At 45.0% G+C, this 17,597-nt stretch overlaps 1 protein-coding gene across 1 annotated transcript in view; it reads left to right on the forward strand.

Annotated features, from left to right (window-relative positions):
* LOC129845722 (cAMP-specific 3',5'-cyclic phosphodiesterase 4B-like) overlaps positions 1-17,249 on the forward strand; it is a 37,806-nt gene extending 20,557 nt beyond the window's left edge. Inside the window, exon 2 of the mRNA XM_055913605.1 lies at positions 16,672-17,249. Within this exon, the coding sequence (XP_055769580.1) occupies positions 16,672-16,902 (231 nt within the window). The 3' untranslated portion in view covers positions 16,903-17,249. The remainder of the gene's footprint in view (positions 1-16,671) is intronic.
* The last annotated feature ends 348 nt before the right edge of the window (positions 17,250-17,597 follow it).

Genomic DNA, 17,597 nt, shown 5'->3' on the forward strand with positions numbered 1-17,597 from the left:
CAGGTGAGTGTGAGCAGAGCAGTGTGTGTTAATTACCCTGACAGGTGATTGTGAGCAGAGCAGTGTGTGTTAATTACCCTGACAGGTGAGTGTGAGCAGAGCAGTGTGTGTTAATTACCCTGACAGTTGAGTGTGAGCAGAGCAGTGTGTGTGTTAATTACCCTGACAGGTGATTGTGAGCAGAGCAGTGTGTGTTAATTACCCTGACAGGTGATTGTGAGCAGAGCAGTGTGTGTTAATTACCCTGACAGGTGATTGTGAGCAGAGCAGTGTGTGTTAATTACCCTGACAGGTGAGTGTGAGCAGAGCAGTGTGTGTGTTAATTACCCTGACAGGTGATTGTGAGCAGAGCAGTGTGTGTTAATTACCCTGACAGGTGATTGTGAGCAGAGCAGTGTGTGTTAATTAACCTGACAGGTGAGTGTGAGCAGAGCAGTGTGTGTGTTAATTACCCTGACATGTGAGTGTGAGCAGAGCAGTGTGTGTGTTAATTACCCTGACAGGTGATTGTGAGCAGAGCAGTGTGTGTTAATTACCCTGACAGGTGATTGTGAGCAGAGCAGTGTGTGTTAATTAACCTGACAGGTGAGTGTGAGCAGAGCAGTGTGTGTGTTAATTACCCTGACATGTGAGTGTGAGCAGAGCAGTGTGTGTGTTAATTACCCTGACAGGTGATTGTGAGCAGAGCAGTGTGTGTTAATTACCCTGACAGGTGATTGTGAGCAGAGCAGTGTGTGTTAATTAACCTGACAGGTGATTGTGAGCAGAGCAGTGTGTGTGTTAATTACCCTGACAGGTGATTGTGAGCAGAGCAGTGTGTGTTAATTACCCTGACAGGTGATTGTGAGCAGAGCAGTGTGTGTTAATTACCCTGACAGGTGATTGTGAGCAGAGCAGTGTGTGTGTTAATTACCCTGACAGGTGAGTGTGAGCAGAGCAGTGTGTGTTAATTAACCTGACAGGTGATTGTGAGCAGAGCAGTGTGTGTGTTAATTACCCTGACAGGTGATTGTGAGCAGAGCAGTGTGTGTTAATTACCCTGACAGGTGAGTGTGAGCAGAGCAGTGTGTGTGTTAATTACCCTGACAGGTGATTGTGAGCAGAGCAGTGTGTGTTAATTACCCTGACAGGTGATTGTGAGCAGAGCAGTGTGTGTTAATTACCCTGACAGGTGATTGTGAGCAGAGCAGTGTGTGTGTTAATTACCCTGACAGGTGATTGTGAGCAGAGCAGTGTGTGTTAATTACCCTGACAGGTGAGTGTGAGCAGAGCAGTGTGTGTTAATTACCCTGACAGGTGATTGTGAGCAGAGCAGTGTGTGTTAATTACCCTGACAGGTGAGTGTGAGCAGAGCAGTGTGTGTGACTAATGAGTTGTTCCACCTCAAAATGGACCAGAAAGAAGGTTGAAACCCATCATCTCAGATTGTTCTGAAATCTTTTCTGTAATTAGAAACATACGATTAGCCTTCCTGAAACACAATTTTGTAGGAAGATTATTTGAACTCTGAGAAATTAAGTTAATTGATTGCAACCAAATTGGCCATTTAAATGTATAGGATTCATATAATATTCAATAAATATAGTACCCGACATCTGATTTAGATTTGTATTTGTTTATTTAACCTTTATTTAACCAGGTAGGTTGAGAACAAGTTCTCATTTACAACTGTGACCTGGCCAAGATAAAGCAAAGCAGTGCTACACAAACAACAACACAGTGACACATGGAATAAGCAAATGTACAGTCAATAACCCAATAGAAAAGTGTGTGCAAATGAAGTCAATATACAATTTATTTATAAAGCCCTTTTTACATCAGCAGATGTTCCAAGGTACTTATACAGAAACCCAGCCTAAAACCCCAAACAGCAAGCAATGCAGGTCGGGGTTCCATTGCCACAGGCAAAACAGCAGAAACTGTATTAGCAGCACAACCAGGTGGACTAGGGACGGGGAGAGCTAGGAGTCATCAGGCCAGGTAGTCCTGAGGCATTGTCCTAGGGCTCAGGTGCTTTGAAGTAAGATTAGGGAGGTAAGGCAATAAATAGGCCATAGTGACGAAATAATTACAAAAGTAGCAATTGAACACTGAAGTGATAGATGTGCAGAAGATGAATGTGCAAGTAGAGATACTGGGGTGCAACGGAGAAAGAAAAAAAAAGAACAATATGGGGATGAGGTAGTTGGGTGGGCTATTTAAAGATGGGCTATGTACAGGTGCAATGATCTGTAAGTTGCTCTGACAGCTGATGCTTAAAGTTAGTGAGGGAGATATGAGTCTCCAGCTTCAGTGATTTTCCAGTGCATTCCAGTCATTGGCAGCAGAGAACTTGAAGGAAAAACGGCCTAAGGAGGAATTAGCTTTTGGGGTGACCAGTGAGATATACCTGCTGGAGCGCGTGCTACGGGTGGGTGCTGCTATGGTGACCAGTGAGATATACCTGCTGGAGCGCGTGCTACGGGTGGGTGCTGCTATGGTGACCAGTGAGCTGAGATAAGGCAGGGCTTTACCTAGCAAAGACTTGTAGATGACCTGGAGCCAGTGGCTTTGGCGACGAATCTGAAGCGAGGACCAGCCAACGAGAGCATACAGGTTGCAGTGGTGGGTGGTGTATGGGACTTTGGTGACAAAACAGATGGCACTATGATAGACTGAATCCAAATTGCTGAGTAGAGTGTTGGAGGCTATTTTGTAAATGACATCACCGAAGTCAAGGATCGGTAGGATAGTCAGTTTTACGAGGGTATGTTTGGCAGCATGAGTGAAGGATGCTTTGTTGTGAAATAGGAAGCCAATTCTAGATTGAATTTTGGATTGGAGATGCTTAATGTAAGTCTGGAAGGAGAGTTTACAGTCTAACCAGACACTTAGGTATTTGTAGTTGTCCACATATTCAGAAGTTAGAACCGTCCAGAGTAGTGATGCTGGACGGGCGAGCAGGTGAGGACAGCGATCGGTTGAAGAGCATGCATTTAGTTTTACTTGCATTTAAGAGCAGTTGGAGGCCACGGAAGGAGTGTTGTCTGGCATTGAAGCTTGTCTGGAGGATAGTTAACACAGTATACAAAAGGGCCAGATGTGTACAAGATCAAATCTCTCTCTCTCTCTCTCTCTCTCTCTCTCTCTCTCTCTCTCTCTCTCTCTCTCTCTCTCTCTCTCTCTCTCTCTCTCTTTCTCTTTCTCTTTCTCTTTCTCTTTCTCTTTCTCTCTCTTTCTCTCTCTCTCTCTCTCTCTCTCTCTCTGCTGAGGCTTAATTTCCTCTTGATTCACATGCTAGTTTGTCTTGCTCCAGAAAGCAGGCCTTACTAAGAGTCACAGTTCCTAGAAATGAGCCCTTTAGCTGCAGTGAACAAGTGATTGTACCAATTGGATATACTGATGTATGATATGATTATTATGGCTATTGTTCACAATTGCAACCAATAAAAATACAAAATAAAATAAGAACGGCAAATAGAGTTGTCTATTTTCTTAAGTACAGTGTGTCTAACATACAGATAAGGGTTGGTCATATTACGTTTAGGTTTACTCATAGGACTATTCTCATGTGTCTGTCGAGTCCAGACCTGTGTTTTATAGTATGTCTGTGAATTTGTATGCGTATCCATATATATACATGTGTTTGTGTTTCGCTGACTGCCTGTGGATATATCCTGCTGTTGACAGAGTGATGGGCAGAGTGGGTGAACTAGCACAGTTGCCCACGTACAGTTCTGTAGTGTAGCTTCCTTCCCTCCTATCTGCTCCACAAGCTTCACATCGATTCAGATAAGACTAGGTTGATATGAGATTGTGTTTTGCTCTGTTCTGTTCTCACTTTCTCTCTCTTTTTCTATCTCCATCACAGGCATGCACATATGTTGTCACTCTATAATATCTTCTGTCTCCATCTCATCTGTCCATCTCTCGTTTTTCTTTTCCTTTGCCTTTGGCACTCCATCTCTCTAGCGTTCTACTCCAACTATCTAGCCTTCCACTCCATCTATCTAGCCTCCACTCCATCTATCTAGCCTTCCACTCCACCTATCTAGCCTCCACTCTAACTCTCTAGCCTTCCACTCCATCTCTCTAGCCTTCCACTCCATCTCGCTAGCCTCCACTCCATCTATCTAGCCTCCACTCCATCTATCTAGCCTCCACTCCATCTCTCTAGCCTCCACTCGATCTATCTAGCCTCCACTCCATCTCTCTAGCCTTCCACTCCATCTCTCTAGCGTTCCACTCCATCTATCTAGCCTCCACTCCAACTCTAGCATTCCATTCCATCTCTCTAGCCTTCCACTCCATCTATCTAGCCTTCCACTCCATCTCTCTAGCCTCCACTCCATCTCTCTAGCCTTCCACTCCATCTCTCTGGCCTTTTACTCCATCTCTCTGGCCTTCCACTCCATCTCTCTAGCCTTCCACTCCATCTCTCTAGCCTTCCACTCCATTTCTCCGGCCTTCCACTCCATTTCTCTAGCCTTCCACTCCATCTCTCTAGCCTTCCACTCCATCTATCTAGCCTTCCACTCCATCTCTCTAGCCTTCCACTCCAACTCTCTAGCCTTCCACTCCATCTCTCTAGCCTTCCACTCCATTTCTCCGGCCTTCCACTCCATTTCTCTAGCCTTCCACTCCATCTCTCTAGCATTCCACTCCATCTCTCTAGCCTTCCACTCCATCTATCTAGCCTTCCACTCCATCTCTCTAGCCTTCCACTCCATCTCTCTAGCCTTCCACTCCATCTATCTAGCCTTCCACTCCATCTCTCTAGCCTTCCACTCCAACTCTCTAGCCTTCCACTCCATTTCTCCAGCCTTCCACTCCATTTCTCCGGCCTTCCACTCTATTTCTCCAGCCTTCCACTCCATTTCTCCGGCCTCTCTCCCTGCTATTCTATTATCTTACTGGAAAGGCTGGAGCTCCAGTGGTCGGGCATCTCTCCCATTCTTCATTTATTCCCCTAGTCTCTACCAACACTTTGCATCACTGAGGACATAAGTGACCACACTCTCTCTCTCTCAGCCAGTCTCTCTCTCTTGCTCTCTCTCTCTCTCTCTCTCTCAGCCAGTCTCTCTCTCTCTCTCTCTCTCTCTCTCTCTCTCTCTCTCTCTCTCTCTCTCTCTCTCTCTCTCTCTCTCTCTCTCTCTCTCTCTCTCTCAGCCAGTCTCTCTCTCTTGCTCTCTCTCTCTCTCTCTCAGCCAGTCTCTCTCTCTTGCTCTCTCTCTCTCTCAGCCAGTCTCTCTCTCTCTCTCTCTCTCTCTCTCTCTCTCTCTCAATTCAATTCAATTCAATTCAAGGGGCTTTATTGGCATGGGAAACATGTGTTAACATTGCCAAAGCAAATGAGGTAGACAATACACAAAAGTGAAACAAACAAAACGAATTAACAGTAAACATTACACATACAGAAGTTTCAAAAACAATAAAGACATTATGAGTGTCATATTAAATATATACAGTGTTGTAACAATGTACAAATGGTTAAAGCACACAAGTTAAAATAAGTAAGCATAAATATGGGTTGTATTTACAATGGTGTTTGTTCTTCACTGGTTGCCCTTTTCTTGTGGCAACAGGTCACAAATCTTGCTGCTGTGATGGCACACTGTGGAATTTCACCCAGTAGATATGGGAGTTTATCAAAATTGGATTTGTTTTCGAATTCTTTGTGGATCTGTGTGATCTGAGGGAAATATATCTCTAATATGGTCATACATTTGGCAGGAGGTTAGGAAGTGCAGCTCGGTTTCCACCTCATTTTGTGGGCAATGTGCACATAGCCTGTCTTCTCTTGAGAGCCATGTCTGCCTACGGCGGCCTTTCTCAATAGCAAGGCTATGCTCACTGAGTCTGTACATAGTCAAAGCTTTCCTTAAGTTTGGGTCAGTCACAGTGGTCAGGTATTCTGCCACTGTGTACTCTCTGTTTAGGGCCAAATAGCATTCTAGTTTGCTCTGTTTTTTTGTTAATTCTTTCCAATGTGTCAAGTAATTATCTTTTTGTTTTCTCATGATTTGGTTGGGTCTAATTGTGCTGTTGTCCTGGGGCTTTGTGGGGTGTGTTTGTGTTTGTGAACAGAGCCCTAGGACCAGTTTGCTTAGGGGACTCTTCTCCAGGTTCATCTCTCTGTAGGTGATGGCTTTGTTATGGAAGGTTTGGGAATCGCTTCCTTTTAGGTGGTTGTAGAATTTAACGGCTCTTTTCTGGATTTTGATAATTAGTGGGTATCGGCCTAATTCTGCTCTGCATGCATTATTTGGTGTTCTGCGTTGTACACAGAGGATATTTTTGCAGAATTCTGCATGCAGAGTCTCAATTTGGTGTTTGCCCCATTTTGTGAATTATTGGTTGGTGAGCGGACCCCAGACCTCACAACCATAAAGGACAATGGGTTCTATAACTGATTAAAGTATTCTTAGCCAGATCCTAATTGGTATGTTGAATTTTCTGTTCCTTTTGATGGGGTAGAAGGCCCTTCTTGCCTTGTCTCTCAGCTCATTCACAGCTTTGTGGAAGTTACCTGTGGCGCTGATGTTTAGGTCGAGGTATGTATAGTTTTTTGTGTGCTCTAGGGCAACGGTGTCTAGATGGAGTTTGTATTTGTGGTCCTGGCAGCTGAATCTTTTTTGGGACAACCTTGATTTTGTCTTACTGAGATTCACTGTCAGGGCCCAGGTCTGACATAATCTGTGCAGAAGATCTAGGTGCTGCTGTAGAACCTCCTTGGTTGGGGACAGAAGCACCAGATCATCAGCAAACAGTAGACATTTGACTTCAGATTCTAGTAGGGTGAGGCCGGGTGCTGCAGACTGTTCTAGTGCCATCACCAATTCGTTGATATATATGTTGAAGCCACCTCACAGCCCTATAGACAGAAATATTTGCGTTTTTTGCCACTTTTTACCGAACTCTTGTTGATTGTTTACATGGATTTTATAACGTCATATGTGTTTCCCCCAACACCGCTTTCCTTCAATTTGTATAGCAGACCCTCATGGCAAACTGAGTCAAAAGTTAGGGTGAATACGTGGTCTGTCGTACTGTAATTTGGTAAAACGCCTACTACCCCTACCCCTTCATCCTCCCCCTCCCTCCTACCCCCTCATCCTCACCCTCCCTACTACCCCTACCCCTTCATCCTCCCCCTCCCTCCTACCCCCTCATCCTCATCCTCATCCTCACCCTCCCTCCTACCCCCTCATCCTCACCCTCCCTCCTACCCCCTCATCCTTACCCTCCCTCTGACCCCCTCATCCTCCCCCTCCCTCCTACCCCTTCATCCTCCCCCTCCCTTCTACCCCTTCATCCTCCTCCCCCTCCCTCCTAACCCCTCATCCTCATCCTCCCCCTTCCACCTACCCCTACCCCTTCATCCTCCCCCTCCCCTCTACCTCCTCATCCTCACCGTCCCTACTACCCATACCCCCTCATCCTCCCCCTCCCTCCTACCCCCTCATCCTCCCCCTCCCTACTACCCCTACCCCTTCATCCACCCCCTCCCTTCTACCCCCTCATCCTCACCCTCCCTCCTACCCCTACCCCCTCATCCCCCCCTTCCACCTACCCCTACCACTTCATCCTCCCCCTCCCTCCTACCCCCTTATCCTCATCCTCATCCTCCCCCTCCCTCCTACTCCTACCCCTTCATCCTCCCCCTCCCTCCTACCCCCTCATCCTCATCCTCACCCTCCCTACTACCCCTAACCCTTCATCCTCCCCCTCCCTTCTACCCCCTCATCCTCATCCTCACCCTCCCTCCTACCCCTACCCCCTCATCCTCACTCTCCCTTCTACCCCTTCATCTTCATCCTCCCCCTCCCTCCTACCCCTACCCCCTCATCCTCACCCTCCCTCCTACCCCCTCATCCTCCCCCTCCCTCCTACCCCTACCCCCTCATCCTCACCCTCCCTCCTACCCCTACCCCCTCATCCTCCCCCTCCCTCCTACCCCCTCATCCTCCCCTCCCTCCTACCCCCTCACCCTCCCCCTCCCTCCTACCCCTACCCCCTCATCCTCCCCGTCCCTCCTACTCCTCCCCCCTCTCCCTCCCCCTCCCTCCTACCCCTACCCCCTCATCCTCCTCGTCCCTCCTACCCCCTCATCCTCACCCTCCCCCCTACCCCCTCATCCTCCCCCTCCCTCCTACCCCCTCATCCTCCCCCTCCCTCCTCATCCTCCCCCTCCCTCCCTCCTACCCCTACCCCCTCATCCTCCCCCTCCCTCCTACCCCTCATCCTCCCCCTCCCTCTTTCCCCCTACTGCACATGCAGGGCCTCCAGAGCCTCTCGGAGCCGTGGTATTGTGGAGAGCCTATAATGCTCTATTCCTGTGCTCTCTCAGAGGGTTAGTTCCTATGGTACCTTTTATGCTTTAGAATTCCGTTTCAGTTTCAACAAAGACAGAAAAAGAATGGCATTGACATGCACACTTTTACTGTAGCAAGGCCAGAGATACTGCTCTGCACTGTTTCCTAGAGCTAGGGCTAGGACTGCGGTACCCACTCACTTCTCAGAAATATATCTCTCTCTCTCTCTGAACATGTCTTAAAAGACTTGCCAATGATGTTTACCTAGAGGAATGTAGTGTCAATGGCATGAGGCCGTAGAAGCTATCCTACTGTCTATAATATTTATACATGCAGATTGAGTATCATCTAATATAACATGTCAGTGTCAGGCACGCACACACACACACACACACACACACACACACACACACACACACACACACACACACACACACACACACACACACACACACACACACACACACACACACACACACACACACACACACACACACACACACACACACACACACACACACACACACACGCACACTGATTTATTCCAGCTCTCAGTCAGTGACAATAAATTAAACCTAATTTCTCAGCGTTAACAGCTTTATTTATGCGCTCCAATCACTCACCACACAGCTCTCCATTCTAGACGCATTAAGTCAGTCAGTTAAGCAGAAGGATCAACACCAGCGTGTCTGGAGAGATATGGCAGATAAGATAACTGAACAGAGAAAGCTGTTAGGAGTGATTGACTGACTGTGTCTGACAACCTCAATGTTATCTTCTCAAGGAAATGATTTATTACAATCTGAACTGACTAGATACAGTTTCTCTATTGGTTTGGCTCGTTGTGGGGAGCACAGTTCCATGCTCTCAAAAAACAGTTGTTGTTAACACCTTCCAAACAGAGTTTTATTTAGCAAACTAGATCAAGTACACTGCAGAATGTATTATTGCTTTCATTTCAGATGATCCAAATGTATCCATGAAAGCTATAGACACCTGTCATCTGTTGATTAGCTCATATATATAGCCCACCTCCCCCTCCCGTCCCCTACTACCTCCTACTTCCTCCTATTCTCTCCTCCTCCCCTCCTCTCCTCTGTCATCCTCTCTCCTCTCCTCTCTCTTCCTCTCCTCTCCCCGTCTCCTCCTCTACTCTCCTCTCCTCTCCTCTCTCCTCATCTCCTCTCCACTCCTCCTCTCCTCTCCTCTCCTCTCGGCCCAGCCTCAGGTTTCTCCTGCAGAGACACCAGCTCCACACTCTCTACCTTATTTGTCCTCTGCCTCTTGGTGGTCTTGAAATACAGATAGCTAGCCATGATGGTCGTCAAGAACGTCAGCAGCACTACGACGTGTCTGATGATGAAGGCTGTCAGAGGAGAGGCTGAAATAGAAACACATTTGATAAGGGGATCGATTATCATCAGATTCCTCTGTGGAATATTTCTCAAAATCTGTCAAAGTTAAAAGCCTGGTTGGTTCTCAGTTACCTGTGACAGTGAGGGACAGGAGCTCTCAGTGTAGCTCTCAGTGGAGAAGTTATGAGAGAAAACATAAATCGCATTAAGACAGCTGTAGTTCCCTTGGTGGGACTCTGAGTCATCTGCAGCGGGGAAGAGGAAGACAACAGAGTGATTGACAGCTGACTGGGTCTTGGTCTGGGTTCTGTTGGAGCCAGTGAACGAGAGGAGGAATGAGTCCTCCTGGGTACTGTGGCTGAGTGGAGCAGGTGATGGTGAAGCTGTGACCCCTGAACACATCTGGCCCCTGGTGTCCCCTGGAGACCCCTCCTATTGAGACATTGAGAGAGATATTAAACTGGAGCAGGAGATCTGCTATATATATATATTGCAAAGAGCGTGTAACACACTCCCTGAGTGCAGACTCTGAGTCAACGGATCAAGATACATCAGATGTATCTTCAGGCTAATTTACAATTGAAAAAGCAGAGCCACAACCTAGTTGTGAATATTCTACAGCTGCTTCCTTTATGGATAAACAAATGTCTCAAATTTTCCCACTCTCCTATCTTGTACTCTTCCAGTCTACCTGCACAGTGACTGCCTCCTCCCACCAGCCTCAGATCATCAGGCTCTGAGCAGTTCAGTCCAACAGCGTTACCAGGGAGGCAGGTCTGCTCTTCTCTGGCTGAAGTGTTACAGTGCAGGAGAAGGGACTCATTGCCTTTACATTGGAACTCTTTAGCCCAGGTTGAAACCTCACCTTCTCCATAGAGCCCCTGCTGTAGCGCTGCAGGAAGCCCACAGCGAAGCTCCCGACAGACTACCTCTGCATCCTGACAGTCAAAGTCAACTTTACACACTGAGGCCCAGGACTGATTGGATTTCACCTCCAGTCTCCCAGAGCAGAGACCAGCTCCATCCACAAGCCTCACGGAGTCTGAACAGACCACAATGTCAATGGTATTGTAACCAAAAGAACCAAACTCGGCAGAGCTGACTCGACAGTCCTCGAGAGTAGACTCAATGTCTGAACAACTAAACTGCTTAACGTTACAAATAAACCCCTTTTCCTTGCATCTCTCTCCAAATGGAGAATTGTAATGTGTATCTACAGCATTCCCACGGCCCAGCTCTCTACACAACAACTTTCCATCTTTCATGTCCCATCCATGACTACATACTGCCGCTCATTCTCCTCCACTATCCCAGAGCAGATATACAAGGTTTAAACGCTACAAGGTTTAAACAAAGTTGGGATTGTTAACGCTAAGAAAAATCCCTAACCCACTTAATTAAAATCAAACTTTAGGCTACTTGGTGAATTTGCAAGGCATGCAAGACAAGACATTGCAAGAATCAGATTAACAAAACATATGAACTAACTGATAGAAAGAACAACCAGGTTTAGTAGAAGGATGAAATAGTAGGAATTTACTTATTAAAATCTCAATGTAAAAATATAATTTTTACCTGTAAATGTGTGCTTCTTTTCTTTGGCAACCGTGGTTAGCAGGATAAATGCCTCCACTCTGTACATTATCTGGAAACTCGGACAGTACTAAGTTGTCCATTATTTTCAGATAATGTACAAATCGTCAGTGTTTATCCCTTACATTAATAGTGCATTCGGAAAGTATTCAGACCCTTTCACTTTTTCCACATTTTGTTACGTTACAACCTTATTCTAAAATGGATTAAAGAAAAAAAATCCTCATAAATCTACACACAATACCCCACAATGATGAAGTGAAACAGGTTTTAAGACATTTTTGCGAATGTATTAAAAATGAAAAATACCTTCTTTGATTTGATTTGATTTACGTACGTTTTCAGACCCTTTGCTAGGAGACTCGAAATTGAGCTCAAGTGCATCCTGTTTCCATTGATCATCCTTGAGATGTTTCTACAACTTGATTGGAGTCCACCTGTGGTAAATTAAATTGATTGGACATGATTTGGAAAGGCACACACCTGTCTATATAAGGTCCCCCAGTTGACACTGCATGTCAGAGCCAAAACCAACCCATGAGGTCGGAGAAATTGTCCGTAGAGCTCTGAGACAGGATTATTTCGAGGTACATATCTGGGGAAGAGTACCATAACATTTTTGTAGCATTGAAGGTCCCCAAGAACACAGTGGCCTCCATCATTCTTAAATGGAGGAAGTTTGGACTCTTCCATGGGGCTTGTCACCCGGCCAAACTGAGCAATCGGGGGAGAATGGCCTTGGTCAGGGAGGTGACCAAGAACCCGATGGTCACTCTGACAGAGCTCTAGAGTTCCCCTGTGGAGATGGGAGAATCTTCCAGAAGGTGAACCATTTCTGCAGCACTCCACATCACAGGCCTTTATGGTAGAGTGGCCAGACGGAAGCCACTTCTAAGTAAAAGGCACATGACAGCCCGCTTGGAGTTTGCCAAAAGGCAACGAAAGGACTCTCAGACCATGGGAAACAAGATTATCTGGTCTGGTGAAACCAAGATTGAACTCTTTGGCCTGAATCCTAAGCGGCACGTCTGGAGGAAACCTGGCACCGCTCCTCACCTGGCCAACACCATCCCTACGGTGAAGCATGGTGGTGGCAGCATCATGCTATGGGGATGTTTTTCAGCGGCAGGGACAGGGAGACTAGTCAGGATCAAGGGAAAGATGAATGGAGCAAAGTAAAACTTGATGAAAACCTGCTTCAGAGCGATCAGAACCTCAGACTGGGGCGAAGGTTCACCTTCCAACAGGACAACGAACCTAAGCACACAGCCAAGACAACGTAGGAGTGGCTTCGGGACAGGTCTCTGAATGCCCTTGAGTGGCCCAGCCAGAGCCTGAACTTGAACCTGATCGAACATCTCTGGAGAGACCTCAAAATAGCTGTGCATCGACGCTCCCCATCCAACCTGACAGAGCTTGAGAGGATCTGCAGAGAAGAATGAGAGAAACTCCCCAAATACAGGTGTGCCAAGCTTGAAGCGTCATACCCAAGAAGAGTCAATGCTGTAATCGCTGCCAAAGGTGCTTCAACAAAGTACTGAGTAAAGGGTCTGAATACTTATGTAAATGTAATAATAACATGTTTTTTCTTTGTCATTATTGGGTATTTTGTGTAGATGGATGAGTGAAAAAAGCTATTTAATCCATTTTAGAATAAGGCTGTAACAAAATTCAGAACAAGTCAAGGGGTCTGAATACTTTCCGAATGCATTGTAAGAGTTGTGCAAAGTTGGTAGAATTGTATATAAATGATTTACAGCTGTAATGGCTGCCAAAGGTGCTGCCATCAAGTATTAACTCTGGGGTGTGAAGACATGTGCAATCAATACATATTTTTTAATTTGGAAAATGTGCTATAATTTTTCTTTCACTTTGTTAATAAGGTATTTCTGTTTTTTATTTTAAATACGTTTGCACACATTTCTAAAAAACTATTTTTGCTTTGTTATTATTGGTGTTTGTGTGTAGATTGATGAGGAAAAACATAGATTTAATACCTTTTAGAATAAGGCTGTAAAATGTGGAAAAAGTCAAGGGTTCTGAATATCAGAATAACACAAGTATATCAGGTATATCAGTGTAACTGTCACGCCCTGACCTGAGATATTCTCTGTTTTCTTTATATTTTGGTTAGGTCAGGGTGTGACTAGGGTGGATATGCTAGTTTTTGTATTGTCTAGGGGTTTGGTATTGTCTAGGGGTTTTGTATTTTCTAGGGTTTTTGTATGTCTAGGGTTTTGTAGGTCTAGATATTTGTATGTTTATGGTGGCCTGATATGGCATTCTCTCAACCAGCTTTATGAGGAATGCTGGTCCAACAGTCTTGAAGTTTCCAACTCATCCCTAACCATATCAATTGGGTTGAGGCCGTGTGATTGTGGAGGCCAGGTCATCTGCTGCAGCACTCCATCACTACCCTTCTTGGTCAAATAGCCCTTACACAACCTGGTGGTGTGTTTTGGGTCATTGTCCTGTTGAAAAACAAATTATGGTGTGGGGGTGCTTTGCTGGTGACCCTGTCAGTTATTTATTTAGAATTCAAACAGATGGGATTGGGTGTCGCTGCAGAATGCTGTGGTAGCCATGCTGGTTACCACGGAACCCAAAGCGGCTGCGCACGTGCGCCATTGTGCATAAATGTATTTTGTCCCCCACACCAAACATGATCACGACACGCAGGTTAACAAAACAAACTCTGAAACAATTATATTAATTTGGGGACAGGTCGAAAAGCATTTAACATTTATGGCAATTTAGCTAGCTAGCTTGCACTTGCTAGCTAATTTGTCCTATTTAGCTAGCTTGCTGTTGCCAGCTAATTTTCCTGGGATATAAACATTGAGTTGTTATTTTACCTGAAATGCACAAGGTCCTCTAATCCTCACATAAAATGGTCAACCGAATCTTTTCTGGTCATCTCTCCTCATTCCAGGCCTTTTCTTCTCTTGACTTTACATTGCTATTGGCAACTTTCATAAATTAGGTGCATTACCGCCACCGACCTCGTTCGTCTTTCAATCACCCACGTGGGTATAACCAATGAGGAGATGGCACGTGGGTACCTTCTTCTATAAACCAATCAGGAGATGGGAGAGGCAGGACTTGCAGCGCGATCTGCGTCACAAATAGATCTGACTTCTATTTTAGTACTTGGCAACGCAGATGCTCGTTGGCATAATTGAATAATATAGATTTCTAAATTTACTTTGCAACGCTCGAGTCACAGTCAGCCTGTAAGTGTGCCTTGAATTCTATTGAAATCACTGACAGTGTCACCAGCAAAGCACCGCCACACCATCACACCTCCTCCTCTTTGCTTCACAGTGCGAACCACACACGCAGACATCATCCGTTCTCCTACTCTGCGTCTCACAAAGACACAGCGGTTGGAACCAATCTCAAATTTGGACTCATTAGACCAAAGGACAGATTTCCACCTATCTAATGTCCATTGCTCGTGTTTCTTGGCCCAAGCAAGTCTCTTCTCTCTTGTTTGTGTCCTTTAGTAGTCGTTTCTTTGCAGCAATTCGACCATGAAAACCTGATTCACACAGTTTCCTCTGAACAGTTGATAATGAGATGTGTCTGTTACTTGAATTCTGTGAAGCATTTATTTGGGCTGCAATTTCTGAGGCTGGTAACTCTAATGAACTTGTCCTCTACAACAGAGGTAACTCTGTGTCTTCCTTTCCTGTGGCAGTCCTCATGAGAGCCATTTTCATCATAGCTGTAACGGTCGTCTTGTGGTGAATGAGCGGACCAAGGCGCAGCGGGTGATGAATACATGATGATTTATTGAAAGACGAAGACGAACACGAAAAACACTTGGAAAATTACAAAACAACAAAACGACGTAGACAGACCTGAACATGTGAACTTACATAAACACGAAGAACGCACGAAAAGGAACAGACTACATACACGAACGAAAACGAAACAGTCCCGTGTGGTGCAACATACACAGACACGGAAGACAATCACCCACAAACAAATAGTGAGAACAGCCTACCTTAATATGGTTCTCAATCAGAGGAAACGTTAAACACCTGCCTCTAATTGAGAACCATATCAAGCAACACATTTAACCAAACATAGAAACACATAACATAGAATGCCGCCCCCAACTCACGCCCTGACCAACTAAACACATACAAAAACAATGGAAAACAGGTCAGGAACGTGACAATAGCTCTTGATGGTTTTTGTGACTGCACTTGAAGAAACGTTAAAAGTTCTTGAAATTTTCCAGATTGACTGACCTTCATGTTTTAAAGTAATGATGGACTGTCGTTTCTCTTTGCTTATTTGAGCTGTTTATGCCATAATATGGACTTTGTCTTTTACCAAAACGGGCTATCTTTTGTATACCACCACTACCTTGTCACAACACAACTGATTGTCTCAAATGCATTAAGGAAAGAAATTCCATAAATGAACTTTAAAAAAGACACACCTGTTAATTGAAATGCATTCCAGGTGACTACCTCATGAAGCTGGTTGAGAGAATGCCAACAGTTTGCAAAGCTGTCATTAAATCATCTCATGTATGAAATATGTTTTTGATTTGTTTAACACTTTTTTGGTTAGTACATGATTCCATATGTGTTATTTCATAGTTTTGATGTCTTCACTATTATTCTACAATGTAGAAAATAGTAAAAAATAAAGAAAAACCCTTGAATGAGTAGGTGTGTCCACACTTTTGACTGGTACTGTATGTCACTGAAGAAGACCTAGTAAAACCAATGCCTAACAAAGTTTTAGTGACCAGTGACATTGTCATCAATCCTTTAATTTCTATAATGCCAATGTATTCAATCTATTCAAATGACTGATGTCTTGAGCTATCTTTACAGTTTTTAGTGAACTTGATGTTTGTATGTGACCTACAGGATTACTCACCTAAGGGTTGAACTTTTATGAAGGTTGTCGAGTATTTTTTGCAAACATGTGTTTTGTTTTGTTTGTTTGAGACAAAATCTGAATTTTCTAATAGTCTTGCAAATAAAAGTTTTGACAGTTGTGTTAATTCTATTGAGACCATGTTACCTTGTACTAAACCAATTGAGAAAAACTGCACGGCCATTCATTTGGGAGGACCAAAACCCCCTCTTAGACATGCTCAGTGGTACATGCCAGTTGGAGAACATCTTGTTTTGGAGCAAGTCAAGTGAGGAAAAGGGGGGTGCTTGCTTCTGTGGTTGGATCTCTCATCAACTCAAAAACAAGATAGTGATGTTCTTCAACATCAGGCTGCTTCTCTCTGTTCTATCTTCTGAAATCAGCTGCCGTTGAAAACAAGGCCTTTGGTTCCCCTTAGTGGCCAAAGTAGTCAATCTGAAAGATGTGAGTGTGCAGGGCATATCAATCAACATATAATCTCATATTCATCTTGTATTCATCAAAAGTCTTTTTTTCTCTCTCTCTAGGACAGTAAAGGGCCTACAGACTGTGGTCTTAGTGAGTACTCCTGTACGCTTGGTGTCGACCTACGGAGGGGACGCAGGCGTTTCTCTGGCAACCTGCAGCTGCCCCCATTGTCGTGGCGACAGGCAGAGAGGTCGCGGACCCCTGACGATGACTGGGTCGTCCGACCCACCTTCCTCCCCTTCTGCGCCCCGCCCCGCATCGACATCACACCTGTTGACCCCGAGTGGTGAGTGTACACACATACTCCAATTTCCTCCATTATATTCCTAACTGAACTCCTATGGTGATAATGTAGATCCATTCAAAACCCAGAGATACCCATGTGAAAAGAGTTCTACATGGAACCCAAAAAGATTCTACCTGGAACCAAAAAGGGTTCTTCAAAGGGTTCTCGTATGGGAACAGCCAAAGAACTCTTTTAGGTTCTAGATATAACCTTTTTTTCTAAGCGTGTAGAGGAGGCTGGTCTATTCTTTATGGGATCCTGCTGAGATGACTTCAGACTGTAGTCTCTAGGAGAGGCTCTTTGGAAGTCAAATAGCTGCGTAACCTGTGCTAATGGAATATGGTGTGTGTGTGTGTGTGTGTGTGTGTGTGTGTGTGTGTGTGTGTGTGTGTGTGTGTGTGTGTGTGTGTGTGTGTGTGTGTGTGTGTGTGTGTGTGTGTGTGTCTGCGGGTGTGCGTGCAAAAAAGAGGGAGGCTCAATACAGTCTACTTGTTCAATGAATGTGTTTTATTGTGTGGAGTTCCTCTGCATTGTGTCTGTATAGGCAGTGTGTTTGACCGCCACTCTGGTGAGTAGACTGAAGGCGGTGTTAAATAATAATAATAATACATGGGATTTAAAGCACCTTTCTTAGAAACCCAAGGACACTGTACAGTGACCTCTGACCTAACAGACACTTTCTGTAGAGAGTCATCATGG

The sequence above is a fragment of the Salvelinus fontinalis genome, unplaced genomic scaffold (assembly GCF_029448725.1).
Source record: "Salvelinus fontinalis isolate EN_2023a unplaced genomic scaffold, ASM2944872v1 scaffold_0345, whole genome shotgun sequence".
NCBI classification, from domain to species: domain Eukaryota; kingdom Metazoa; phylum Chordata; class Actinopteri; order Salmoniformes; family Salmonidae; genus Salvelinus; species Salvelinus fontinalis.